The 27,408-nt window shown below is 45.2% G+C and overlaps 1 protein-coding gene across 4 annotated transcripts; it reads left to right on the forward strand.

Moving 5' to 3' along the window:
• Nucleotides 1-3,517: 3,517 nt before the first annotated feature.
• Nucleotides 3,518-27,408, forward strand: Zbtb34 (zinc finger and BTB domain containing 34). 4 transcript variants are annotated; one of them, XM_085681332.2, is made up of 3 exons: nucleotides 3,550-3,603; nucleotides 6,603-6,722; nucleotides 20,855-27,408. In XM_085681332.2, exons 2-3 carry the CDS (start codon nucleotides 6,691-6,693, stop codon nucleotides 22,377-22,379), a joined length of 1,557 nt encoding a protein of 518 aa, XP_085537458.1. In that variant the 5' UTR covers nucleotides 3,550-3,603; nucleotides 6,603-6,690; the 3' UTR covers nucleotides 22,380-27,408. The 4 variants fall into 4 exon arrangements, with proteins under 4 accessions (XP_085537460.1, XP_085537459.1, XP_085537458.1 ...); XM_085681334.2 differs by lacking the exon at nucleotides 6,603-6,722 and having other exon boundaries at nucleotides 3,518-3,603; XM_085681333.2 differs by lacking the exon at nucleotides 6,603-6,722 and having other exon boundaries at nucleotides 3,526-3,603; nucleotides 20,696-27,408.

A 27,408-nucleotide genomic window follows, 5' to 3' on the forward strand; every position in this document is an offset into this window, starting at 1 on the left:
TTAGGTGAGAACTGGTGGTCCTGCGAGATTGACTATAAAAACTCATGTATCTCTGGAAGACAGTTCCTTCTGCCCTCACTGTGTTGAGTGTGCTGGACGAGTTCCTTGCCTAGGCTCGTACAATAAACCTTGCTATAATCCCAGCTATTTGGGAGTCTGAGGCAGGAGATCAGAAATTCAAGGCCTGCTTGAGTACCTTAGCAAAACACTGTCTCAAATGTGAATGGCATCTGGCTTCTCTCTCCTACTTGCTTATGGGGCTAGCTGCAGCAACTGCTGGTCAGGACCAAGAGATCATCTTCAGACATTATGCGAAGGGGAAAAAGAGACGGGTGATCTGTCTGCTTATTGGTTCAGTCAGCCATTGGTTCATTCTTTTGTCCATCCATTCACTCATTCTGCGAATGACTAATACTACCCCTTCAGGACTGCATTCTCTGCAGGACATCGAGAAGACAGACCAGAGCCTGGGGCTTGGGAAACAACTGGTAAAGCTATGCAAGCATGAGGACCTGAGCTTAGAACTCGTGAAAAGCCAGGGATGCATGCATTTGTAATCTCAGTGCTGAGAAGGCAGAGGCAGGCAGATCCCTGAAGCTCAGTGACCACCTAACTAGTCTAGCCTACTTGGTGAATTCCCCAGGCCACTGAGAGACGGTAGATGGTTCCTACGGACACCAGTCGAGGTTTACCTCCGGCTTTCACACACGAGCATGCACAAACACCTCTGCACACTCGCCTCCCCACCCCCACAGGGAAACAGTCCCTGCCCTCTGCAACATACTCTTAGAGGTTCCTATTATTTCAACACATGTTTATTAAGTACTGTTGAAGAAATAGGAAAGAAACAAGTTCTCATACTTACGTGGTTTACAAGACAGTGGTGGGCAAAGCAGATAATTAGCACACAATTGCACAGGGCATTAATTAATCACACTGTGATTACTACAAAGAAGTACAGAGGACCAAGAGAGTCAATTACAAAGGACAGTGTTGAAGAGTCAATTACCAGGAACAGGGTTGGTGAATCAATGGGAAAACTAGAGAGCAGACTCAGAAGAAAATTCAGTGGAGAAAAATGTCAGAGGTAGCACTTGGGGCCCAGTGGATGTCACAGGGCTCAGGTCCAGGAGAGGTAAGACCCACTCGGAAGCTGCACCTCCCTGGAAGCTGGGCAGGGTGATGTAGGAGCAAAGGAAAGAATAAAGCCATCTCTCTGGGAAGGGAGAAATGGCTAGGTGGAAATAGTTGGAGGTCCTGAAGCCATCCTTACTGGTGAGGGAGAATTATCTATATTCTGTCAATCATGTATTTTAATAAAACGCTGATTGGCCAGGCAGGAAGTATAGGCGGGTCAACCAGACAGGAAGTAGAGGCAGGGCAATGAGAACAGGAATATTCTGGGAAGCAGGAAGCTCCCTCTGCCATTCCTACCCAGATCACCAAAGAAGCAACATGTGAGCTGACAGCTGAAAAAGGTACCAAGCCATATGTCTAACACAGAGTAGAATTATGGGTTACCGTAAGATGTAAGAATTAGTTAATAAGAAGACTGAGCTAATGGGCCAATCAGTTTATAATCTTAGGGAGTCTTGTGAGTGATTTTCTTTGGGACTTGCCGGTTGTGGGGTACCGGGTGAGACAGATACCCCAACAAGCCGGCCGTCATGTTACACCTTACCAGCTTGCTTCTTGCTGATCAAGAATATTTGAGGCCAGGATCCAGTTCCTTGCCTCAAGATCAGAAGCTCCAGTGTAGCTGAGTGGCACTTTGGTTCTGGACCTGCCTCTTTAACTATAACATCCTCTACTGCCAATATCCAACATCCTCTACTGGGAGGTGTGAGCGGGGCAGGGGGCTCTACCAATTACACACCTAGCCTCATTACCATTGAACAGAAGAGAAGCCCGAGGTCAGAATCACTACCTGCCTCCATCATGCAGACAGTGGGAGTGGGTGCCAGAGGTAGGTCTCCAAAGAAGAGAACGCTATGGACGTGTGTGTGTGTGTGTGTGTATGTGTGTGTTCCAAGTCCTGTGCAGAGACATCATAGTGAAGAAATTCTCACATCATGGATCTGTTAAAAAGCGACAGGCTCCCCCTGCTGGCCCGGTACTACTTTGGTAGGAGGTATGCGGAACACATCAGGTGTCCATCCTGACAAGTTGACCAAGTGAGAGGACTCAAGGGAGACTTCTGAGTCACCACTCTAATGACTCCAGTAGTTGCCCACACAGATAGCTTTAGCCAAACGAGACTGCAAAGTGGGCAGGGGTGGAGTAGCAGGAGTAAACGGGCAGTAACTTTCAGACACTTGGCAGGAAGGTCAAATACGCAAGAACATTTTAGTTTTCATTGTCCTCAACAACATGCAAACACTGCTTCAGTAAAGGAAATCCCGGCTGGTACCCATAAGTTTAGTAAGAATCAGTTCAGTTAAGCTGGGTGGTGGTGGCACACGCCTTTAATTCTAGTATTAGGGAGGCAGAGGCAGGTGGAAGTCTGTGAGTTCGAGACCATCCTGGTCTACAAGAGTTAGGTCTTGGACAGGCTCCAAAGCTACAGAGAAACTCTGTTTCGAAATAAATAAATAAATAAATCAGTTGGGTTTACAGGGAAACAGATCACGGCTGCGAACTATAAACCAGCACAGCCGCCCTGAGGTAATATGGCCTGACAAACTTTCCTATGTTCTGGATCTACTGATCTAGAGAATTTTCTTTGGAAATTAAAAGAATTTTTTAAAGTTATTAATTTTTTATTGTATGTGTATGGGTATTTCCCGGCCATGTGTATTTGTGCACCGCGTGCTTGGTATCTGGGGAGACCAAGAGAAGGGCGTTGGATCACAGGTGTGAGTTGCCATGTGGGTGCTGGGAATTGCACCCGAGTAGTCAGCGCTCTTAACTGCTGAGCCATTTCTCCGTGGACTCTTGCTTTAAAGTCAGGTAGCTGTTTTGTTTGTTTGTTTGTTTGTTTGTTTGTTTGTTTGCAGAAGAGAAAAACCTGCCCAGGAAGCTGGGCGTGGAGACCCAGTCTTGTAATCCTAACCCTAGAGAATCTCTGTGAGTTCAAGGTCAGTCTCCTCTATATAGGGGAATTCTGTTTTTGAAACCTTGTCTCAAAACAAAACCCAAAATGAATAAAAATAGAAGAATTAAAAAGTGTGTGGAAGGCGGCCGCAGGTGTGAGCCTTTCGCAGCCGCAGGTTTAGGGTCCGGGAGCGCACGGCCGAGTCCAGCTCTGGCCAGCAGGGGGCACCGAGGAGAAGACGGGCGGTAGACCACCGGCCGCGGAGACGGGACTCCGGGCGGGCTCCAGAGCCGGGCTGCACCTCAGCCGCCCGCCCGTCCACTCTTCGTCCGCGGCTCCGCCCGGTATCCAGGGTTCCGCCGCGAACAGACTCGACCCAGCAACAACCGCCCGGCTCCGCGCCTGCCCGGAAGCGCGGGCACTGAGGGGGCGGGGCCTTGAAGCGCTTCCGGGGGCGGGGGGCGCGGGCAGGGGCGGCAGCGGGAGCGGCGGGGGAAGGGCCTGGCGCCGGCGGCGGCGGCGGAGGGGGGCGCCGCGGGCGGGCGATGTGAACGCGGCGCGCGGCCCAGGTGAGGCTGGTGGGTCGTGGGCGGAGGCGGCAGGGTCGGGACGGCCGGTGGAGTGGCTGTCCGGCTCCTCGTGGGTGAGGCTGGGCGGGTGAGACGCTGTCTGGTCAGTGCGGGGGCCGGCCGGGCGCGGTCCAGAGGCCCGGGCACCTGCCGGAGGCCAAGCGCTTGGCTCCGAGGGGTGAATCGGGGCTGCTGCCCTGCAGCCCTCCAGCCTCCTCTCCTGGGTGCCTCGCTCTCCTTCCTGTACCGAGGGGTCCGAGTGACCGTGGCCCCCGGAGAGCCAGGCCCGGCCTGGGGGCGTCAGCGGGAGGCTGCCCAGGAACTGCTGCCGCGGGCCACCGCCTTGCGCCAGGTAAACAGGCGGCGCGTGCCAAGCTTGGCCGGGGTGGTCTCCGTGGTCACTCCGGCGGAGCTGAGGACGGACTGGGGAGGGGGGCGTGTAAAACACTGCTTGTCTAGGCGAAGTGACTGCTTTGGGGCTACTCAGATCTGGGACACACCATTTTTAGGTTTTCAGCACGTCTCTTCCATGCTGGACCTCAGTTTCTCCACGTGAGAATTGAGAGTTTAGGTGAACTCCCTACAGACCCGTCATGCTGTGAATATCTGACATTGCAAGGTCTGTTCCTGGTTCAACATGCGGGGCAGTTTTACAGAAGACATTTTTTTTTTAACGTTCCAGATGTAGACTTTTTAACCCCTTCGTGCACTTTGTCTCAGGGAGGTTTAAAATGATTCCCAGAAGTGTTTTCTTGGAAATAGCTTTACTGAGCCTTCGTCATTCCTTGCTGTCGTCTATAGTCTTCCTGTGGAGCGTTTGCATGCAAGCATTTTGCTGTTCGTATTTGCCCATTTTCTCTTTGTTCCTTAGTCTAGGCTGCTTTTGCTTCACATCTGGATTATTGCAACAGCTTCTTAACTGGTCTCTGACTCCAGAGGTTTCACCCTCCCCCATCCTTCCTTTATGCTAACGCCAAACTTAGTATAGGAAGTAGAAAAATAGTTGAGTGCTTGCTTGTTTAGTAAATGTCAAAATGCTGTTGAGTAGTGGACAAAAGGAGTCAAAACACTCTAATCTCCAACCAAGGCTTTTTACACTGGGTGTTCAGACATTGCCCATGAGACAAGGTTGTGTACTATAGAGAGGTAGAGGTAGTGGTGTGTGGTGGGGCTTAGTGAAAGGGTGGTAAAGGACCAGTAGGATTCAGATTTGGGGGGACAAAAAGGATCCTACAGAGTTAGTGACTAGACCAGCCCCCTGGCCAAAGACTAAAATGGGAGAGGGATAAGAGGAAATATTGATTAGACTTGGTTCCTGAAAGATCTTGAACACTAGGCCAAAGTTAAAACTATTCTAGAGGCAGGTGTATTTCAGCAACTGGGAGGGGGCACGGCACGGTGCGGTGCAGAGGTAGAAGGAAGAGGCTAGAGGGTAGGAGGTGAGCTTAGGGGGGCCACGGCAGTTAGACTACTGTTCAAAGCTGAATAGTATCCTGCCTGCTTTGTGGTGTCAGCCTTTACTGTTCCTCCATCTCCGGTCAAGGGTCTTTTAGGTTTGGCTTCATTCCTCTCACCTAAACCTGACTTTTTCCTGGCCTTTGCTTCTCCAAGTTGCTCATGTTCTGACTGCTTCTGAGGCTGTTGTTCCAGTCCCCTGAGCACGTTCTCCATTTCACTTCCTTCAAGCCCCTGCTGAAGATAGACTTCCTCCAATGGGTGTTCCCTCACTGCCCTACCCCCCATGCCTTTGTGGCACCGGGACTCTGCAGCAAGCTTCCTTGGTTGTTGGTTGTCTTGGCCCGGCTGGAGCAGTTGTTTGAAGACACTGCGTGTTAGCGATTCTTTCAGACTCTTATGCCTCCTGATGCTGGAGCTGGAATCTTGATAATAGGGTCTCAAATAGTTCCTGATTTTTGTTGGTAAACAATGTTTTTTCCAAGGAGAAGCCTTTGGTTTTTAGCCTTCTCTGTCCTCTGTAACTACTGGTATTTAATGCTGCAGTTCCAGGTGGATGCTTTCAGTTTTATTCTCAGATGCAGAAAGCACAGAAAAAATTCAGTGAAAACATTAGTGTTCCTTCCTGATCCCAGGGAAAGAAAAAAAGTATCTGTAATTCTTGAGTCTAACTAAGGCTGTGGGGAAAGAAAGTTGGGTCTGGGATCAGGCCTGTATTTGGATCTCAGTGCAGTCACTCAATAGCTATGTGAAGCTGAGCGATTTGTCCTGTTCTCTGAGCCCATCATTTCCTCCGCTCTTTTTTTTTTCTTTTTTGGTGCTGAAGAGTTAGCCCAGGGCCTCACGCATACTGGGCAAAAGCACTACCATTGTACCACTGAGTTCCACCCCCAGCTCGAGCCTGCCGTTTCTTACTTGTAATGTGTCAAAAAGTCAGTGTTGTAGGGTTGATACAGGTGTATATGTTCATTCATGTGCATCTGTATGTGTGTGCACCAGTGCCCGGGTCGAATGCCGAGTATCCCTTTCCACTGCTCTCCCCCTTCTCCATCTTATTTTTTTGAGACAGGGTCTCTCACCATGTCTGGAACTGGCTATTCAGCCAGATTCGTTGGCCAGCAAACCCTAGAGAGTCTCCTGGCCCCACCTCTCCAGTGTGTGTGGCATTTTTACATGGGTGCTGAGAATCCAGACTCAGGCCCTCATGCGTGCATGGTAAGCACTTTAGAAACTGAGGCCCTCTCCACAGCCTCTGGATTTTTAATGGTGATGGCACACAAAGGCAGTAGCAAAATTTAGGATCTGCTGAAGACATTTTATTATGATTAGGTGTGGTGTATCAGAGTGGAAGAAGGATGGGCTGCCAAGCTTTGTCTAGCCGATACACATGTCTCTGTTCTGCCTTCCAAATGAAGCAAGAATGTCAAATATTGTGAACCTAGAGTTCTGTCATTTATATTTCCACTGATTTTTCATGTATCTTTAGTTGAAATTCTGTTTCATGCTTTCAAACTTCTTAATTGTGTCCATTTAATGTTTTGTAGCTGACAAACTGCTGAATTTAGCTTAGTGAAGGTCACCAGCTGAGCGCAGTTAAGCTTCTAATGGTTATTTTCTCTTGATGTTGCTGGCATGGAAAGCACCCTGGAGGAATGCAATTCAAGGTGAGCCTTTCTAATCCATTTGTTATAAGAGGTGGAACGTGTGTATTCTCTAGATCTCCTGGAAAGCCATCATGGGTAAATAAGCTGCTGTGCCTTAATTTATATTGAGGTCTTGCCTTAAGAAAGCTTACTCCTCCTGCATGAAACAGATCTTTTCAAATGGGAGACATCTAGCCATGAACAGTGGTCTAAAACTTCAGTACATTATTGGTGAGGCTGAGACAGGAGGATCACTGAACCCAGGAGTTTGAATCTAACCTGGGTAACATAACAAGACTCTAACTTTAGAAAAAATGCAAAGATTTTAAAAACACTCTAGGGCCTGCTTTTCTGGCAGAGTAAAAACAATAAACATTTCAGTCAGATTTTAAAAACAATTTTTAAAATTTTTAAACAATTTTTTAAAATTTATTTAACTTTATGTGCATTGCTGTGAAGGTGTCAGATCTCCTGAAACTGGAGTTACAGACAGTTGTGAGCTGCCATGTGGGTGCTGGGAATTGAACCCAGGGTCTTTGGAAGAGCAGCCAGTGCTCGTAACTGCTGAGCCATCTCTCCAGCCCTGTTGAAAACCATTTGACATTATGGCCCCTTACCACCATGTCAGACCACCTGACTTTGTATGGGACATCTTGAGTGGAATTTGTCTCCGCTTGAAGTTAGTCATGAGGATTGTCACCAAGAAAGGCTACACATCTCAGTCAGATACCTAGTTAAAGTCCGCTTCCTTCTGAGAACTATACTTTTGCTCTGGAGACTGACATGTGGTTTCAGTTCCTGGCTGGATCAGTCATTAGCCGAGTACCCCAGGAAAGTTCCTTGTCTCTTGGAGTATGTCTTCTCGTCTGTACAGTGGGGATGGTTGCAACATCTGTGTCTCTGCACAGTGTGCACAGCAGGAGCTGAGAGAAGCCAGTCTTCCCTGTTGCTGCTGTGGTTGAAGCGGCCATTCCTCTCCTGCTTGGAAAACTCAGAAGCAGCTTCCAATGTTTTGAATTGACTAAGACAAATCACACCCTCCCCAAATTAGTGTATCTGGGCAGACCTGGAGAGTGTTAGCGCCTCGCTCAGAAATGTAACAGTTCGGATAAAAATGTTCTCCCACATGAATTAATGCAGTAAGAACTCTAAACTTGTTTTCCTTTAAATTAGGAAGCGCCCTTCATGAATATCCATCACAGAATGCCATTTCCTCCCTGTTTTTTCCCCTTGCATTGAGTTCCATCAGTATCACAATGCTTCCTGCAGCCCTGCTGCTCATCAGCTGCTGCAAACCTGGGTTTGGCATCACAAGCATCCTGACCAAGAATGGTCCTTTCTAGTACCTTAAGCCCAGCCAAATTTGTCACCTTCCTTTCTTTTCTTGAAAGTGTAACTGGACATTTTTAAAGGGAGTGTAGCCTGTGGTGAAGCTGCAGTGTTTCCAGGTGAGATGGGAGCCAGCCCCCTTGCAGACTTTGCCTCCTGCCTGCCTGTCCTGCACCTCCAGGGTCTTTAGCAGGACATTTTGAGGGCTGAGGGTACAGTTGTGCTGGCAGTCCAGAGGTCTTGAGTTTAGGGTGCATGAGCTGACCCACACTGAGAGCCTCTTGTGAGGTCCCTGCCTAAGAGCTTATCAGTGTGTGAGACAACTCCCATTGTCTGGCCTGTGCTTTTGTTCTGGTTGTCATGGGGAGATCTTTCTGAGGCTTTCTTTACCCCATGCTTACGGTGGAGGGGACTTTAGGACCACCTCTGCTGTTTTGTCCAGGTGACATTGAGGAGTCCTTTGTGGCTCTCTGTGGCACATGTTGTAGTGTATAAGGATGTTACTGTATTAGGTAGACATGGTGCGGGGTTGTACTTTTGGCCTACGTAGTGTGAGTAGCGTTTAGGAGAGGATCAGGTTTGTTGACTTTGACCTGCTACTGCTATGGTAGAGGGCCTCTTTCCTGAGGAACAAGTGCATCCTTTGGTTCTCTACTCTTATTTCTTATTTTATTTTATTTTTCTGGCTCTGCAATGCCACATCCTCTCTATGGTTATCAAAGTGTTGGTCAAACCCTAGTCTCCCACACCACACTTCTTACTGCCCATCGGACAGCCTACGCTCTGCTGCCTCTTCTGGTCTCTCTTGTGCCCCAGAGAGGTTGCCAGCCCACACCCCGAGTCCTGTGAATCCTCTGGACTCACGTTCACTGTGACTGCCATGGAATTCCATTTCTTTCTCTAGCCCCGTATTCGAGTCTCTACACATGATACTTCTGCTGTGCGTCTTGTAACAGGACCGAGGCCATTCATATTTTACACTTGCTAGACAGGTATCCTACCACTGAGTTAAATTGTCCACTTAATATGTGTATTTTTTTTAATATTGGCCACGTAGCCTAGAAAGATGGAAAACAATACGGAAGAGGTATGTCTGAAATGCATAAGCATGTGTACACTGTTCTGTCATTTGTTATTAACTACCGTAAGAAGTTAGTGTATCAACATGGATGTGTGCATCAACGTGAACCATGCTAGAGAAATGTAAACAAAGATGTAGGATTATCTCTGGAGTCAGACAGGAGGATTGCTACAAATGGTGAGTTCCAGGCAAGCAGTCTGAAAAGACAAAACTAGGCAGTCTTAGGTCATAGCTGCATAAATTGCTGCTAGGATTCCATAGCTGCCTCCTACTGCTCTGCCATGCTCAACAGCTCCAGTGACTTGGATGTTATGTGCTTCTCATGTATAATTCCTGTAACATAGGACTGTATGTCAGTTCACTGTTACTGATGAGACTTACAGTTAGTAGCAGGTTATTAGTGGTTAAGTTTTTGGAAAATTTACTCATGGATATCATTAGGAACTTTAACCCCTATGTTGTTGAAGAGAAAACTGTAAGGCTGGGCATAATGGTGTACACCTGTAATCCCAGTATTTGAGAGGCAGAGGTAGGAGGGTTGCCTTGAGTTTGAAGCCAGCCTGGGCTATAGATTCTGAAAATAAACAAACAAGAACAAAATGAGTCAACTATATATAGATTCTTTGGAGAAATGAGCATGGAAAAAAATCATGTGATTAAATTGTTCTAGACCTGGCTACTTTTTTTTTTTTTTTTTTGGAGACAAGGTTTCTCTGTAGCTTTGGTGCCTGTCCTGGAACTAGCTCTTGTAGACCAGGCTGGCCTCGAACTCACAGAGATTTGCCTGCCTCTGCCTCCCGAGAGCTGGGATAAAAGGCGGGTCCCCGGCAACCTGGCTACTTTTAAGTGCATTGTAGAGCTCCTTCTGTATTGAAGCATATACAATGTATCTATCTGTTGCTTTGTTGTTTGTTTGTTTTGTTTTTTTATTTTTCAAGACAGAGTTACATACACACACTTCTGCAACATACATGTATATATACACTTCTGTAACGTGCATGTATACACACTTCTGCAAGCACTGTATCTGTATTCTAAATTCTTTTTAAAAATAATTTTTTTCATTTATGTGTGGGTGCACATTGGAGGACAACATGTGAAGGGACAACTTGTCGGAGTCAGTTTTCTTTCTACCAAGTGTGTCACAAGGGTCCAGGTCCAACTTGGGTCGTCAGGTTTGGTGGCAGGTGCCTTTACCTGCTGAGCTGTTGCTCTAGCCCCTAGACCCAGTTTTTAGCAGTTACTTTTATGTATTATGTATTTATGTATTTTCACAGCCTTTTATGTGCTGATAAATATCACCAAATTATCCTCAGAATTATTACATTTGTCAGCACTTAAAAGCTTGCTTACATCTCTAATAGCTTAAAAGTGGCACCTTGGATCATGGTGTGCCTCAGTGGTAAAGTATATGCCTACCACATGCAGAGTTCTGGTTCAATTCCCAGTACTGCCCCCACCAATTTTTTTCCTTTTGTAATTTAAATGTCTTTAATCATGAATAAAACTGAAACTTGTTTTTGCCTTTTCTAGGTCTTTCTCTTTTTAGCTGTCTATAAGTAGCCTTTGCCAATTCTTCGTGAAAAAATTTTTGTGTCAGTTCAATTTGATAAACAAATTAAAGAATTTAGAATTAGCCCAATATCAAATCTGTATGCATTTTCCTTCAATCTTCCCTTTACCTGTGGCCTTTAGAGAGGTGTGTTTTTCATTTTATATTTTTATACAGTCCTGTACATTTGTATGTACCTTTGTGGCTTCTGGAATTGATGCCATGCCTGGGAGATCTGTTAAGCTGATGTGTATGAATTCATCCAACTAGTTGTAAGAATATTGATGGTATTCAGGGAAAGCCAAAGCCAGCTGAGCATTGCTTACTCGTTTTTAGGACACTAGCAAGCAGGCAGCTGCTTTGAAGGCTCCAGGAGCTGTGTTCTGTTTTGCCCAGGCCTTTCATTTCATTCTGCCCTGCAGTGACATCCCCCAGAAGAGTGTCATTGCCTTTTTCCTCCTTTGTTCACGTCCATGTGAAGGAACAGGGGCTTGTCACTGGTGTCCCTTCTTACTTTGCTCAGCATGTCTATTAGTTTCTGGTTGGCTGTGTCCTTGTCTCCCTGTTTCTGCCCAGTGCCCTTTTCTTCTAGAGCTCCCTCAGATAAAAAACTTCACTGTGCAGGGAAGCCTTGGAACTGAGTTTAGGGGATCAGGTCATCTTGCCTTTCGCACAGCCATTGTGCAGCATCCACAGTGCAGTGGTGTGCCTGGGCTTTTCCTGGTGGAACTGTGCAAAACTTTCAAGTTGCTTAACTTACTAACCCCATTGCCATCTGGTCTTCTATTATGCCTTCTGTTCCCTTCTCTTTTGGTCTGTGTGAGGAATGGTGGTTGATGGACTAGCTCCACTCTCTCCCTGTGACCATGTCCACAGTACTAGACTGTGTGAGTGGCCTCTCTCGGTTTGCCCAAACTACTCCCTAATTGAGCTGCTACCCTGAACTCACTTTGTCAATTAGACCTCCCTGCTACTTAGAGACACCCCGCCCCCCCAGCAGCAGTAGCAGCACTGTCGGTGGCTTCCTCCTTGCTCACTTCGTACAACTCAGAGTTTACTCTTGTTCTTTGAACTCCAATTTTAGTGTTGCTTTGCGTTCTGTTGAACTTGGGCTGAACCTGTGTTGTCTTGGTGGTATCTGGTCCCTGAGATGTCCACCTTGAGTCACCAAAGGGCTGCCACTTGAGCCCTAGCTTTGTGCTTTCTAACTGATTAAGGCTTTTGTGTTGAGAGAGGGCTTTTTATTTAAACCAGAAAGGGGGCCTGAGGATCCAATGGCATCAAAACTGGTCTTGGAAGAGGTCATGTACTTCATTTGGAGTACCATCCCCTATCTTGATGTTTTCCTGATCATAGCTCTTAACCTGTACAGGTTTGTTGCTTTAAAAAGGATCCACTTGTAGCCCTGGCTGGCTTCCTGTCTCTTACTGCTCTGCTGGGAGGAAGTTTGATCTGGAAAGGGGATGCTTTGAGCATTTGTACTTTCGAGATCCGTTACTAAAATGCCTTCACTATCTTAGTGATATGAAGATGCTTGCCACTTGTTCCTGTCACCTTCCTTCCTCTCCTGGGCCCATGGAAACGGTGCTTAGAAAGTCAGCCTCTTGGAGTCTTGGTTTCCTTGTCTCTGAAAAATTGGGACACGCGGGGGCTCCTTGAAGTGAGGCATGCAAGCCTTGACATTTTTGCCTAACACGAACCCAGCATTCAGTAAGTGGTGGTTTCTGATGATCATGCCTGGGAAGGTGAAGGGGGTGACTGCAGGTGACTTTGAAAAAGCAGGAAGATTATTTTCCCAGTGGCTGAATAAGCAGAAGAGGATGGTGAAGACATTATGGGGCAGTAGCCAGTTTCAACTCATTCCTGTGTCCCGGGAAGCAGTGTTTCATGTTCATAACCACAGCATAGCTTTCACAGATAAAAACAAAATAGCTATTAATGGCACCATAGGAAAAAAAATCCAGCTTAAATGTGATTGTTTTTAAAGTTAAGATATTACAGGATAAATGACTAGGTTTTTTTTCCCCATTATAATGTCCTAGGAAGACATGATTAATCTGTCAAATTAAAGAATACTGATCCTAATGTTTTTAGTGAGTGGAATAATCAAATTCATTATTGTTTTCTGAAGCAGCTGCAAACTTAATCTAAATGAAAAACGAATATAAATCACATCTCTGCATTATCAAAAATGAATTCGATTCCCATCTCTCCCTGGGCTGGGAGAAAGCTGCATTAAGCCCACGTCAAACTGCAAGATGGGGACTTTTGTGATTCTTTGCATTCCCTGTGGCTTGCTATGTGTAGGAGTTGATGTTGAGTGAGTATTTCCTATAAGTGTAGAGAAATAATTTAAGTCCCTAGTTAGTATGCCATTTACTGATTGCAATTAAATCTTAGTGCAGCACAAATGACAGAGGCTAATTTCCTTAATTTACAAAGAGTTCCGACAATCCAGTAAAAAGGCAACTGTGGGTAGAGGATAAAAAGAGGCAGTTCAGAGACTGGCTGCCTTCAGCCTGCTGTTGACAGATCGCTATTATGTGTGAGAAACATGGCAGCCCCATTGATAGAAAAACACACCTGCACATCAAAAGAAGGAGGTACCGTTTTCCTCCTTCCAGTTAAGTAAAGGTGAAATAGTTTAACACTTGCTGCTGGTAGTTGTGGGGAGCAGCTCTTCCCTGTAGTCTGGGACCAGTCGGTAAGCACTTGCCACCTCTTAGAAGGTGCTTTGGCATTTTAGGTTGAAATGCAAAACCTCTCAGTTCTTCTGTGAAGTGTTACAAAAGAGCTGAGATGTCTGTATCGTAACACGCCATGCTGTGTGTAATGGTGATTAGTTTGCTTCCTGGTTTTGGCATCAGTTGACATTGTACCACAGCTGACCATGGAGGCTATCAAGTTGGAGCTCTGTCAGAAGAATTTAATATATTAAATATTTTTTCTTTTTTTGTTTGTTTTTTGGTTTTTTGTTTGTTTGTTTGAGACATGTTTTTCTGCAGTTTTGGAGCCCGTCCTAGAACTCTCTATAGACCATTCTGGCCTCGAACTCACAGAGATCTGCCTGCCTCTGCCTTCTGAGTGCTGGGATTAAAGGCATGTGTCACTATCACCTGCCTATGTTTCTTTCTTTAAAAGAAATTATGTATGTGTGCCTGTTTGTATGTGGATCAAATGCATACAGGCACCCAAGGAAACCAGAAGGGGGCATCAGATCCCCCAGGAATTGGCAGTTACAGGTAGCTGTGAATTGCCGTGTGGGTGCTGGGAACCAGACTTGGGTCCTCTGCTAGAGCAGCCAGTGCTCTTAGCTGCTGAGCCATTTCTTCAGACCTGGTTACATTTCTTAGGACCTGGATACATACTAGTACATGTTCAACATTCTCTGAGAACTCCCAGTGATGCTTCTCCTTTAGAAGAGGGCACTAGAGTGGGGAAGAGTTTCGTTATTTTTTTATTTCTATCCTGTGCTCTGAAATGCTGTGATATGCATATATTTGTACTTTAAAGACAAACTTATTTAAAAACTTAATATGAAGTAGGTCTGTTGAAATTCCATGCGGGAAGAATTAGGAAGCTGCTGTTCCTAAGAATAGAGGCTCATGGGTGAAGTTGACATCCAGACAAAGTCTCTTTCTGTCCTGGGACTAGTAGGATAAATCTGGCCATGGAGTATAGAACTTAAAATTACACCTTTTGTTCTCTGTAGTTTGGTATTGTGCCTAGAAACTGAAATTATCTGTGAATTCACCATGCCTGCAGATTGTTACTGAGTGTTGCTTGTTAGCAGCTCTGGGGAGGAGTCTTCACATTGTTGCTGCAGAAGAAGGAAGTGTCACTGTGCCGCACAGGGGAGCACCCCCTTTCCCCTTTGCAGAAAGAAAGGATCCTCTGGTGTCAGCTGTAGTGTGCTGCTTTCCCGTGTCCCTGCTGTGCCTGCAGCCTGGAGAGGAGGCCTCTCTGAAGCCCCGTTAAGCTTCACATTCTGTCTGAAAGTGCTTTGCCGCTCTCCTAGCTTTCTTGACTTTTGTGAGGACTGCTTACCTTCCTTTCACCCTTTGATTTGCTGTTTAGACATCTGTGCTGAAACAGTGCTGTGAGACGTGACATCTGACCCTTTCTTAGGAGAAAGATTGCATCTCTTGTTAAATTTTGTTTTCGTTACTGATGAAATGACTGTGTCTAAAATGCTATTTTTATTCCTTGTTTTTAAAAAGCATCTGTTCATATTTGTGGAGTTTTCATTTGTGATATTTGGCTTTTATTGATTTGTGAATCTCATGGAATTTGTATTTTGTAAATTCTTTTCATAATGCTTTCTGCCCCCTCCATTACTTTTCTTTTCTTTTCTTTTCTTTCTTTCTTTCTTTCTTTCTTTCTTTCTTTCTTTCTTTCTTTCTTTCTTTCTCTTCTTTCTTTCTTTCTTTCTTTCTTTCTTTCTTTCTCTTCTTTCTCTTCTTTCTTTCTTTCTTTCTTTTTTTTTTTGTGGTTTTTCAAGACCGGGTTCTCTGTATAACCCTGGCTGTCCTGGAACTTGCTCTGTAGACCAGCTGGCCTGGAACTCACAGAGATTCTTCTGCCTCTGCTCCTGAGTGCTGGAACTAAAGGTGTGCACCACTACCTGGCTTTTGTAAGCGTTTTTAAGATAGAAAAGCTTTATTTCTTTGGTTAGACCTCCACATTTGTACATCAACATGCCTTTTCTCTGGGGAATGTTATACAGGAAGGATTTAGCGATAAAGTTTATCAAGTTCCCCAAACCACTTCTGTTTAGTAATTGTCCTTTTCTCCTTTGAAATAGCCCCTGAAATGACTGATCTCCCTGACACCAGCAGCTTCTGTGGCCCTACTCTTCCCCCTTGTGCCTTGTCCCTACTGAAGCAGGAGCTTCCAGCACATCCTTCCTTCCTGATTCTCTGGTTGTATCTCTTGACACATGTAATTCCTTCTGTGGGCACAGTTTCTCTGCAGGACTGTTACGACCTCAGAGATCATTGGTAACCTTTATACATCCTCTTTGGTCTTATTTGCAGTAGCATTTGCTCAGGTGATCTCTGTGACCATGTCCTCACTGTAAAGATGACCTTGTCTTAGCAGTTTTGATGGCTAGAGGAGTGCCACTCCCCTGGATGCTTGTGCCTGACACACAGCAGACTCCCAGCTTGTATATACCAGTGAGTTTGTTAACCCTGTTACATTCCGTCTGGTTACATTTTCTGTTCTCTCTCTCTCTCTCTCTCTCTCTCTCTCTCTCTCTCTCTCTCTCTCTGGTTTTACAAGACAGGGTCTCTGGTTTTACAAGACAGGGTTTTGCTGTGTAGCCAGGATTTGTTGTGGAATGATGAGAAATTTAAAATGCCTTGTAGTAATGTTTGCTCTGTTGCGCTACATTGAATACTTTATTTCACTTCACACGTGTAACTGCTAGGTAGGCTGGGTGCTGTCCAACAGTGGAGGCAGCCATGCTTGAGCTCTGGTGCTGTGCTGGGGACCAGAGCACTAAACACATGTGACTTGTGCTATGGGGCATCAGTGTTCTAGAATAGATTTTTTTTTAAAGTCTTTTTGTGCTTTGTTTTTCGAGAAACAGTTTCTCTGTATAGCCCTGGCTGTCCTAGAATTAGCTCTGTAGACCAGGCCAGCCTGGTTTTACAGGTATCCACTTGCATCTGCCTCCCAAGTGCTGGGATTAAAGGTGTGTGCCACCACCTGCTGACTTTAAATCATTTTTTTAAAGAAACTTAACAAAAAATTCCACTGGCCTGCATTCTATTTATGAATTCAGTTAAGACAGCATTCTTCTCTATAGCATTGTCTCACAGCTGAGATATATGTCTTCATTTGCCCATATAAAAACTCCTTATTAAAATAGTGGGCCAATGAGATGGCTCACTGGGGAGAGTCATGTGTTACCGAGCCTAGTGACCTGAGTTCAATACTTGAAATTCACATGATGAAAGAAGAGAAAAGACTGCCACAAGTTGTCCTTTGGCTCCCACATGTGTGTGTTCTCTTTCTCATGTACACTGTAAAAAGAGATAATGCCTTTTTCTCCCTTGTGCCCTATTTTATTTATGGCCCCAGATTCCTTATAACCCCGTGCTGCCGTGTTGCCGGTTGTCCCTCAGTCTGACACAATAGCAAGTGATCACTTGTGGTTTTTGTTTTAAATAGTCGATATCCGTATGTAAGCAGTAATTCGTTTTTTTCTATTTCTCTTTTTGTTTTTTGTTTGTTTGTTTGTTTGTTTTGTTTTTCCAAGATAGAGTTTCAGGCTGTCCTGGAACTCACTCTGTAGACCAGGCTGGCCTCAAACTCAGAGATCCACCTGCCTCTGCCTCCTGAGTGCTGGGATTAAAGGTGAACACCACCACTGCCTTTCTTCCATCTTTCTTAAATGGTTGTGTGTGCCTTCAGTTTCCCTTGTTGCTTTGGCTCACTTCCAAATACAAAAATGTTAAGAATAACATGGTAGCTAGGCTTGGTGGCACACACCTTCAATCCCAGCATTCGTGAGGCAGAGGCAGGTTTGTAGCCTGGTCTACAAACTGAGTTACAGGACAATTAGTACTGTTCCACAGAGTAACCTTGACTCAAAAAACTAAAAAAAAAAAAAGAAAAGAAAAGAAAAAAAGGAAAGATAAAGAATGGGCATGGTAGAGCCAAGTGTGGTGGTGCACACCTTTAATCCCAGTATTCAAGAGGCAGAGACAAATGGATGTCTATGGATTTGAGAATGACCTGGTCTACATAATGGATTGTAGGACAGCCAGGGCTATGTAGAGAGAGACCAAGACCCTGTCTCAAAATATATATATATATATATATATATATATATATATATATATATATATATATATATAAAAAGGAAGGGAGAAGAAAGAATGGTGATGGTAGAAAGCGTTGTCTGTCTTAGAAGCCTTGATGGGACGCCTTAGCTGAAGTGTTTATCAGGATGTGCGCTCCGGAGCCCTGATGCTTTGGAATGCTAGTGTCATACCTTGAGAGGAGAGTTCCACAGTTAAATGAGTTTGCAAACTGCTGAGTTAAACAGAATGGTGTCTGCAGAACCCTTTCAGATGGGTTATTATGCTAATGTCTTTTAATCCCTAGGAGGTAAAGATGTTGGGGCTAGCACATGTTTGTTGAATACATTTTGGGAAGAGACAATGATTCTTTCTAAGGATGATGTCATTGCTTTGCAGTAGATACTGTTTGTTATGTTTTTTAGAGTAGGTCTCTATTTCTTGCTTATCGGACTGCTGTTTTCTTACTCCGAAGGGCTGTTTACTTCTGAGATGAATTTTTGGCATGATGATGTGGCTGAGCAAGTTTCTCTGACTTTCTGATGCCACGAGTAATCTTAGCAGTGTCCAAACCTTAGCCAGTGTTCCCCGTTCTTGGCATTTGAAGAGGGCTTGCAGTGCCTTAGCTGAAGCAGACTTCTTTCAGTTGCCTGTTGTTCTTGGAGTCAGCTTTGTGCCAGATGCACTAAAATGCCTCCGTGTCTCCGCACGCGGCTAGAACAGTGTGAACGGCCTGGAGATCGTTTGTGCCTTGGCACTTCTGTGTCTTTTTCGTTTAGTTCTGCCAATTTATGTTATGCTAAAAATATGTCCATTTCATGCAGATTTCAAATTGACTTCAATCAGAAGTCTAGGATAAATAGAAGCATAACATTCCTCTTTGACATAAATGTTTTAGCTCAGATTCTGACAAGATTGAAAATTCTGATGAGATCCACTCAAACTAACTGATTGATCCTTTCCTGCAAGAGTCTTAGATTTAGACTTGTTTTACAGTCTTTACTTTCTTTTGGTGGCTGTATGCTAGTGAATTACTCTGCTTGCTTTTGTCTTCGTTTTCATGGCCTCCTGAGTTGAGTCACTTATTTTCACTTTTTATTGCTTAAGATAAAATTGTTAAGGCACTCATTTCCCTTGTACTTTTTTGTTGCAGATGATGCTTTCTGAACCTCAATGTTTTATTATGAAAATTTTCCAAGCTGCAGAAAAATTGACAGGTTTTCACAGTGGCCACTTGACCGCTGTGTGCGCTGTTAACAATTTACTGTGTTTGCTTTGTCACTTGTCTGTCCATCTGGTCTGGGAGTTAGTGCTCAAGTGAATTGGAGACAGGCAGACTTACTCTCAGGCCCATCTTGCTCTCGATTCAGGACTTAGTATGGAGCATTTCCACAGGTTGGCCAGATGTGATGGTATACATGTGATGGTATACTTCTGTAGCCAGGCGTTCAGGACGAGCCTGAGTGTGAGGCCAGACTGTTCTGTGGGGTGAGGCCCTGTCTCAGAAAGCAAAATATCTCTTGATTGGATTTTAAAACCAAATTATTATTATTATTATTATTATTTTGGTTTTTTGAGACAAGGTTTCTCAGTAGTTTTGGAGCCTGTCCTGGAACTAGTTCTTGTAGACCAGGCTGGCCCCGAACTCACAGAGATCCACCTGCCTATGCCTCCCGAGTGCTGGGATTAAAGTTGTACCACCACCACTGCCTGGCCACAAAATTAGAATTATTAGTTCTAGTTTTGTGTTTACCTTAGCAACTGTGTGTTAGTATGTACGTGCATGTTGTCTACCTCTGTGTGTGTTCTTGAGGTTAGAGGACAGCTTTGGGGAATTGATTCTTCTTCCATCATAGGGATTCTGAGAAACTGAACTTAGCTTCACCCATTGAGCCATCTCACCAGCTCCTTCAGTGGTTTCGAGTGGTTCAGTGCTGAAGGTTTCAGGGCAGGCGTGGTGGGAGCAGTGTCCTGGGCATGCCAGTGCCGTGAGTAGCATGGAGAGCCCTCTACTTGCAATGTGCCCATCACTCTTCTTTCTTTTGCCTGAAATAACACTTTCCTGCAAGGGACAGGGACTGTACATTTCTTGTTCTCCAAAGGTATGTGGGGAAAGCCCTAATCATGATTACACTGGAAAGAAGTTTGTTCCATTCACTGTGTTTGAGGTGTAGATGCTTGAAAAACTACTGATAGAAGTATGTGAGTGGAGGCTGGGGAGTTGTTTCATTCAATAAAGTGTACACAAGCATGAGGATCTGAGTTCTAATCCCTGGTACCCATGTAGCAAGAGCAAGGAGGGCAGTAAGATAGTTCAGCATCGGCCTTAGAGCCTGATGCGCTGGGCTTGATCTCCCAGTCCTTGTGAGGGAAAGAGTCAACTCCCCAGAGCTGTTCTCTGTTGATCTCCCAGTCCTTGTGAGGGAAAGAGTCAACTCCCCAGAGCTGTTCTCTGTTGATCTCCCAGTCCTTGTGAGGGAAAGAGTCAACTCCCCAGAGCTGTTCTCTGGTCTCTGCATGTGCACCGGGCATCTCAGACATAGATAAATAAAATGAAATTAAAAAAAAAAAGATTGGAACTGTGGTTAAGAGCACAGGCTTGGTCTTCAACACCCACTGAGTGGCTTACAGCCATCTATAACTGCAGTCCCAGTGGATCCATCACTCAATTCTGGCCTCTGAGGACACAGAGTGTACATGGTACATAGTCATACTGTCGGGCAAAACACCTATACACACAAATAATAATAAAAATTTTAAAACTGAACTTGGGGACATGTGCCTGTTAATGCAGATTGCAGTGCCTTGGGCTGGAGACAGATGGGTTTTGTGCTTGTTGGCTAGCAAGACTTGCCAGTTGGTGAGCTCAGTAGAAGACTACTCTCAATAGGAGAAGGAAGATGCCAGTGTTGTTGACCTCTGGCCTCTATAAGCATGCTCACACGTGTTCCTGCCCATATGATGTGTACATAAACATATACACAGATATAAACCATACATAGAGAATTATACAAGGCAGGATGTGGTATACGAAGTGGAACATTTTTGTAGAGCCCTTTAGAGACCCTCAGTTGTAGGTGAATAGTAATTTTTCTTGAAGGGCGCCACTTTTCCTCAGCTGAGCCAGCCTTCCTGTGCATGCAGTGTTTTACTTTGATCAAATTGAGTGTTGAGCGAGAGGAATGATACTGGGTTAATTGATCGTTCACTTATTTGGCTTTAGGTGAATTGATGGAGAGAAGGAAGATGAACACTAAGCAAGAGGAGGAATGTTCAGGCAGATCCTAGGAGTGCTGGCTGCGGAGTTGATGTGAGCTCGTGTTCATGCTGCTTGTCTTGCTGAGGAGCTCTGGCGAATTACGGATGCTCTTTGTCTCTGCAGATCACGCCTCGTGTCAGTAGACATGGACAGCAGCAGTTTCATTCAGTTCGATGTGCCTGAGCACAGCAGCACTGTTCTGAGCCAACTGAACGAGCTCCGCCTGCAAGGGAAGCTATGCGACATCATCGTCCACATTCAGGGTCAGCCATTCCGAGCCCACAAAGCTGTCCTCGCTGCCAGCTCCCCTTATTTCCGGGACCATTCAGCATTGAGCACTATGAGTGGCTTGTCGATATCTGTGATTAAGAACCCCAGCGTGTTTGAGCAGTTGCTGTCCTTCTGTTACACTGGAAGAATGTCCTTGCAGTTGAAGGATGTTGTCAGTTTTCTGACCGCAGCCAGCTTCCTTCAGATGCAGTGTGTCATTGACAAGTGCACGCAGATCCTGGAGAGCATCCACTCAAAGATCAGTGTGGGAGATGTTGACTCTGTCACCATTGGTGCTGAAGAGAATCCCGAGAGCCGGAATGGAGTGAAAGATGGCAGCTTCTTCGCCAATCCTGTTGAGATCTCCCCTCCATATTGCCCTCAGGTACGGCAGCCTCCAGTAAGCAGCGATCTTCGGATGGAGACGACCCCCAACAAAGCCCTTCGGAGCCGCTTACAGGAAGAGGGACACTCAGATCGGGGGAGCAGTGGCAGCGTGTCTGAGTACGAGATTCAAATTGAAGGGGACCATGAGCAAGGGGACTTGTTGGTGAGAGAGAGCCAGATCACTGAGGTCAAAGTTAAAATGGAAAAGTCTGAGCGGCCCAGTTGTTCTGACAGCTCCTCCTTAGGCGATGATGGCTACCACACAGAGATGGTTGATGGGGAGCAAGTTGTGGCGGTGAACGTGGGTGCCTATGGCTCTGTGCTCCAGCATGCGTATCCCTACTCCCAGGCAGCCTCACAGCCTTCCAGCATGCCAGAAGCTTTTGGAAGTCAGAGTAATTCCAGCCCATCCAGGTCCATGCTGAGCTGCTTCCGAGGCCGTGGTGCCCGCCAGAAGCGGGCTCTGTCTGTTCACCTGCACAGTGACCTGCAGGGTGTGGTGCAAGGATCTGACAGTGAAGCCATGATGAACAATCCCAGTTATGAGAGCAGTCCCCGGGAGAGGAGTGCAAGGGGTTACTGGTACCCATACAACGAGAGGTTGATCTGTATTTACTGTGGGAAGTCCTTTAACCAGAAGGGAAGCCTCGACAGGCATATGCGACTGCATATGGGAATCACCCCCTTTGTGTGCAAGTTCTGTGGGAAGAAGTACACACGCAAGGACCAGCTGGAGTACCACATCCGGGGCCACACTGATGACAAACCATTCCGCTGTGAGGTCTGTGGGAAGTGCTTTCCATTCCAGGGCACCCTCAACCAGCACCTGCGGAAAAACCACCCGGGTGTCACTGAGGTCAGGAGTCGCATGGAGTCTCCCGAAAGAACAGATGTGTACGTGGAACAGAAACTTGAAAGTGATGTGTCAGCCTCAGAAATGGCTCTGGATTCCCGAATGGAAATCCACACAGTATCTGATGCGCCTGACTAGGGTGCTGCAGAGAAAGAGCTCCTGAACAAAGCACATCAGTCAATGCATAGTTGGGATTTGCTTTGTTGTAATCTTTGGTTTTCCCCATCTGGAAATCTCTTGGTTTCTTGGTAGTTTCTCTGAAGGTTCTGGGTGTGGCACTTGTGTTTACCCTTATCTCCTCTCCCCTCCCCCAGGAGCTCAAAGCATGAAGGGCAGCAGATCCAGGGAAAACACAGACTGACAGTATTCCTCTTTGGCTGAATGCTTCTCCCAACTCTGCCAGTGATTTAGCTATGCCAACTGGTTGACCCCACGTTCTCTGCCAAGAGGCAGGCACTCTTTCACTGTGGGTGCATTTTAATGGAAAGAGGCTAAGATGCCGTCAGCTGATACAAATGGGTAACCTTTTCTAATTTAAAATTAGTTTTAGGGGGTAGTTAGACAATTTATATATATATAATAAAGTGGTTATTATATATATAGTATATATACATTCTCAAATTGGGGTTTATTCTGGTTGAGGTGAATGTAAGAGGAATATATAATTTAATACAATGTGAACAGAGTCTGACTCTGTTTCAACCCCGCCTACTATGTTAGTTTCCACCCTTTGTTTTCCTTACTGAAGAATGTCAGTAGATTTTTCACATACAGTAATCATTGTGTCCAAATGCAAGCAAAGCAAATCACAGTGTTCATAGCTCTGCTTCATAACAAACACATAAACCAAATGCCATAAAACTCTTTCAACTGTAGTGGGAACCATTTGGAACTTTTGTTCGTTGTCCAGCAGTGCTGGATGACCTGTGGTGCTGACCTTTCTACACAGTGTAGTGTTATACTAGCCAACCCCAAAGGAGCAGTGGTTTTCAAGGTTTTTACTACAAATCTACCTACCTTCATTCCGTACTGTAGAAGCATACATACCAGGTAACTAATCAGATCACTCCACCGTGAGCAGTGCTCTCACTAAAGGGCAGGAGTTTGTAGCGCTTGCCTACAGAATTCTCCAGGTAGTGTTGTGCTTTATCGTTTGTTTTCTGTTGGTTTTTCTCTCTCTCCTCAAACAGCCAGTTCAGGTGCACAACAACTTTTTCTATGCAGTTCCCAGGGAAACTGCAGAACTTGGAATTTGTACTTTTTGTAAAGCTGTACTCTACGGGAATTGCAAGCAATATATCTAATCTTAGTATTGTGTGTGCTAATGAGAGCCTCAGTGGCTCCTCCACTCTCTCAGTGTTTCTTGCTTAAAGAAAAAAAATGTCAAAACCATCTAAGATCCTCAGTGTGTCACCAAATCTGTGTGTATGTCTCACCATTTTTGGTCACGTGGTGCTATTTTTATGTTAAGTATCTTTTAGGTCAGTATCGTCTAGAAAATGTGAAACCTACAAGTAGTGATGACTTATTTACTTTTCCTCTCAAGTTCACAGCTTGAAAAGAAACCTCAAAAGCATGTGCTGGCAAACGGGTTACTGTCTGAGTTATGTCTGGTCAGTGCTTTGGAAGATGTCTGTTTGCTCTTATGTTCATATACACCAACAGGCTTCACAAATGCTCTGGTTCTGTGAACTCAGGCAGAGAGGGCAATTTGGTAGGCAGTTTACAGGCCAGGTTTGCAGCTGACTGCAGAGACAGCAGCGCTCTAGTCTCTGCCTGAGTACCTGGGCTCTGAGCCCCAGACTCAAACAAAACCCAGAAACTGAGGACCAACCTCAGAGGCTAGGAGCTAGGGAATACAAAATAAATGTTTGCTGATTTGCCATGCTTTTTTGGCTCTTAAAATACCAAGAATGATGGGTTTGGGGGGAGGTGTTTTTGTTTAGTTTGTTTGGTGGTTTTTGTTTTTTTGTTTTTTGTTTTGTTTTGCAGGAAGCGGGAGAGGTTCAAGACAGGGTTTCTCTGTGTAGCCCTGACTGTCCTGGACTTGCTGTGTAGACCAGGCTGGCCTCAAATTCAGAGATTCTTCTGCCTCTACCTCCCGAGTGCTGGGATAAAGGTGTGTGCCATCACCACCCAGCTTTGTTTTTTTTGTTTTTTGCCAGGGGCGGGGGGTTATTTGAGAAAAAGTTTGATTCCAGCCCTTCCTTCATGTGTAGCAGCCCCGGTGCACACAGTGGCACCGTCTTAGCACACAGGATCTGCTCATATGTGAATTGCTCGCCTCACCTCAGTGTTAACTCCTGTAGATGACTAATCCTGCTGCTCCTGGGAGCGGCTCTTGCTGATCGGGTATACGGTATGCCTTTTCCTCGTCAGACTGCCTAAATCGGGGTTGTTCTCTCCGTGAAGCATTTGTTCAGCTGAGAAAGCTGAACGCCTCAAGGGGAGAATGGACTCCCAAGTGTTTACCTACTTAAGTGTGTTCTGAGGTTTCAGGTAAATGTTTGTGATTTTTCATTTTCCTTACACAAATATATTTTGTTTTGACTTTTCTTTTTGAGAATTAAATGCAAAACTTTTTTTTTTATTTTGTGTTGTGATAACAGTTAAGTTTGTGACAAAAAGGCCCCAAATTCAAGGATGTGCGACGTGGAGCTCAGGGAAGGAGCCTCCTTTTCACTTAGGCCCAGGGCCTTCCAAGATGTTTCCAGAGCTTTTTGTGGTGAGGGGAGCGCACTCTGGCAGCACGCCCATGTCCTGGCTCTTGTCACTGTCTGTCTGAACTTATGTACATGTAGTTCTTGTTTCTGAACTTACGTACTTGTAGTTCTTATGTTTGTCAATTTGTTTAGCTGGTTTGAGTTTACCAAAGAGTGACTTATCCAAAATTGTCTTTGACAAAAATATACATTGCTTTGATTGTACAGTTCAGGTTCTAACATTGTAATGGGACTGTTAAGGGGCAGAAAACCAATTTGAGTTTTTAATGATCATGATTCCGCATTTTGCAAGTTGCGCTTGCTCCCATTCGTGTTGCTAACACTTTACCCTCTCCACTGCTAGCAGTGTTAAAAATGAATTCTCAAGCCATAACACAGTACTGTAAAGTTCACGGGGCTTCGAGGGAGGCAGTGCCCAGGCCAGCACAGCACTGCATAGCCTGTCTGCACACTTGCACTAGGTGTCTGCCGGTGGGCATGGCTGCCGAGGGCTCTCCAGGCAGACAGGGCAACAGCGGTCAGTTGTGCCTAGCTACATGAGGATGTGCCAGGAGAGCCAGCTTGGCCATGCGAGCAGGCCTCTTTCCCTTAAGCTCGCTGTGTAACTCCTTAGAGCGACTCCTTGTGGACAGCAAACCTGTCCCTGTACAGTTGTAGATTAGGTCTCTCACTATAGCAGACGCAGAAGTCCACTAAGATAAACAATATGTGAAGACATCCTTTACAGTGAAGTATGTCCTGCTTTCATACAGGCCTGTGCGTAATTGAGTCTCTTCTCAGCTACCTTCCCGTGTTAGACAATGTGAAGACAGCCACAGCACCCTTCCTTCCCTGTGACATTTACCCCATTGCACAAACTGTGAAGACGTTTTATACTTTTGCTAACACTTGTGGTTTTCAGTCCTTATGTTTCTTCATCAGTCTTCTGCCCTCTCGTTTCTACTAAAGCTGTAAATACATTTAGAAACCGTTTGTACATACAAGGACAAAGATGAGTTCATTTTCCCATTCAGTGGAAAAGCCTCCCGATCAATTGGCTCTGCCTTGGCAAGTTTTTGTTGTTTGGTGGGGATTGTTTGTTTGTTTCCTTCCTTCTTTCCTCCCTTCCTTCCTCCCTTCCCTGTCTCCTCCTTCCCTCTCTCTTTCGAACAGCAGAAAGGATACTGTCGGTTCTCTGTTAAGTAGAATATACTGTAGGACTAAATTGGTAAATCTTCCCAGAGCTTAAGTGTATGTCTCTTCTAATGACAGCAAGTATAACCACCTCTTTTGTTTTACCCTTAGCCCAGACCACAGGCCTGCATATTTTTTTGTATGTGAGTTTGATTTTAACAACCTGGATTCTGGGGAGAATTTGCAGGAACACAAAGCAAGGGCTAGGGGAAATGGTCCATGTGAATGAGCTCTACTTTAGGTTGATGTGTCTTATTTTCAGCTTTCCACTTGTTACTGTTACTGTGATGTTTTTGTTATCACTGTTGTTAAATTCTATAATGGTTTCCTGTGAAGCCTCCACTGAAAGGGACTCAAATATGCAACATCTAAACTATTTTCCAAGGGCTCATGCCCCTTGAATGGTGCTTCTAGCCTGGTCAGGGTTATTTATTAAATTTTATATATGAAAGTATTGGGAAATTATGTAAACTCTTTATACGAAACTGTCTAGTTCTTACATCGTAGATTTCATATACTCAGTGCAGCTGAACTGAGAGTTCAGCGAAGTCATTCACTCTGTTCCACATTTGTAACGGTCGCCACACGTCGTCTTCAGGAAGTCCCAGAGTTCCCGCTTCCTACCAGGGCTTGCCAGCTTCAGGTGCCCCCTGGGTCTGGCACAGACAGGGCTATCGCTGCTCCTCAGTAGCTACTGGAGTAAGCCTCGCTCACTGCTCATTGACAGATTGAGCACACAGACCTCTCACCGCCCTTCAGTGACAAGTTATGCTGTGAACTCAGCCTCGGGGTTCTAAGTCCCAGGCTGCCGCCCTGACTAGAGCAAGAGGTAAACTCACTGCCTCCCCTGAGAACGACCTTTTCCTGATGTGAAACCATCTCTTAACACTTCAGCAGTAGGGCTAACATAGTCTTCCGTTACAAATGGCTGAGCAATTTGAATGACTTCACATGGTGTCATTATCTTGCAATATAAACTGGTAACCTCACAACGCCACACTTCATCACCGCGTGAAGTAAATGAAGCTAGCTAAGCGGATGCTGTATCAACTAGTAACTTGCCATTAAGGGTTATTTTATAGCATGAATTGAAGACTATTTATTCAAATGATATTTTACTCTTGTATTCATTTTGCTTTAGGTTTGTGACATGAATATTTCAGTGCTGCTTAATTTTGTTCTGAATTCTTGTTTCTTGCTTGTAAATGGCTTTTTTATGGTATAAAGTCATTGGGAATTGCTGTTTGTAAATAAAGATGCTGCTAGAGCAA

Source organism: Myodes glareolus, chromosome 21 (genome assembly GCF_982192425.1).
Source record: "Myodes glareolus chromosome 21, mMyoGla1.1, whole genome shotgun sequence".
Classification (NCBI taxonomy): Eukaryota; Metazoa; Chordata; class Mammalia; order Rodentia; family Cricetidae; genus Myodes; species Myodes glareolus.

Coding starts and splice junctions, on each gene's coding strand:
- Zbtb34 (XM_085681332.2), top strand. CDS start 6,691: ATGGAAAGCACCCTGGAGGAATGCAATTCAAG. Junction 6,723..20,854: donor CTGGAGGAATGCAATTCAAG/GTGAGCCTTTCT, acceptor TTGTCTCTGCAG/ATCACGCCTCGTGTCAGTAG.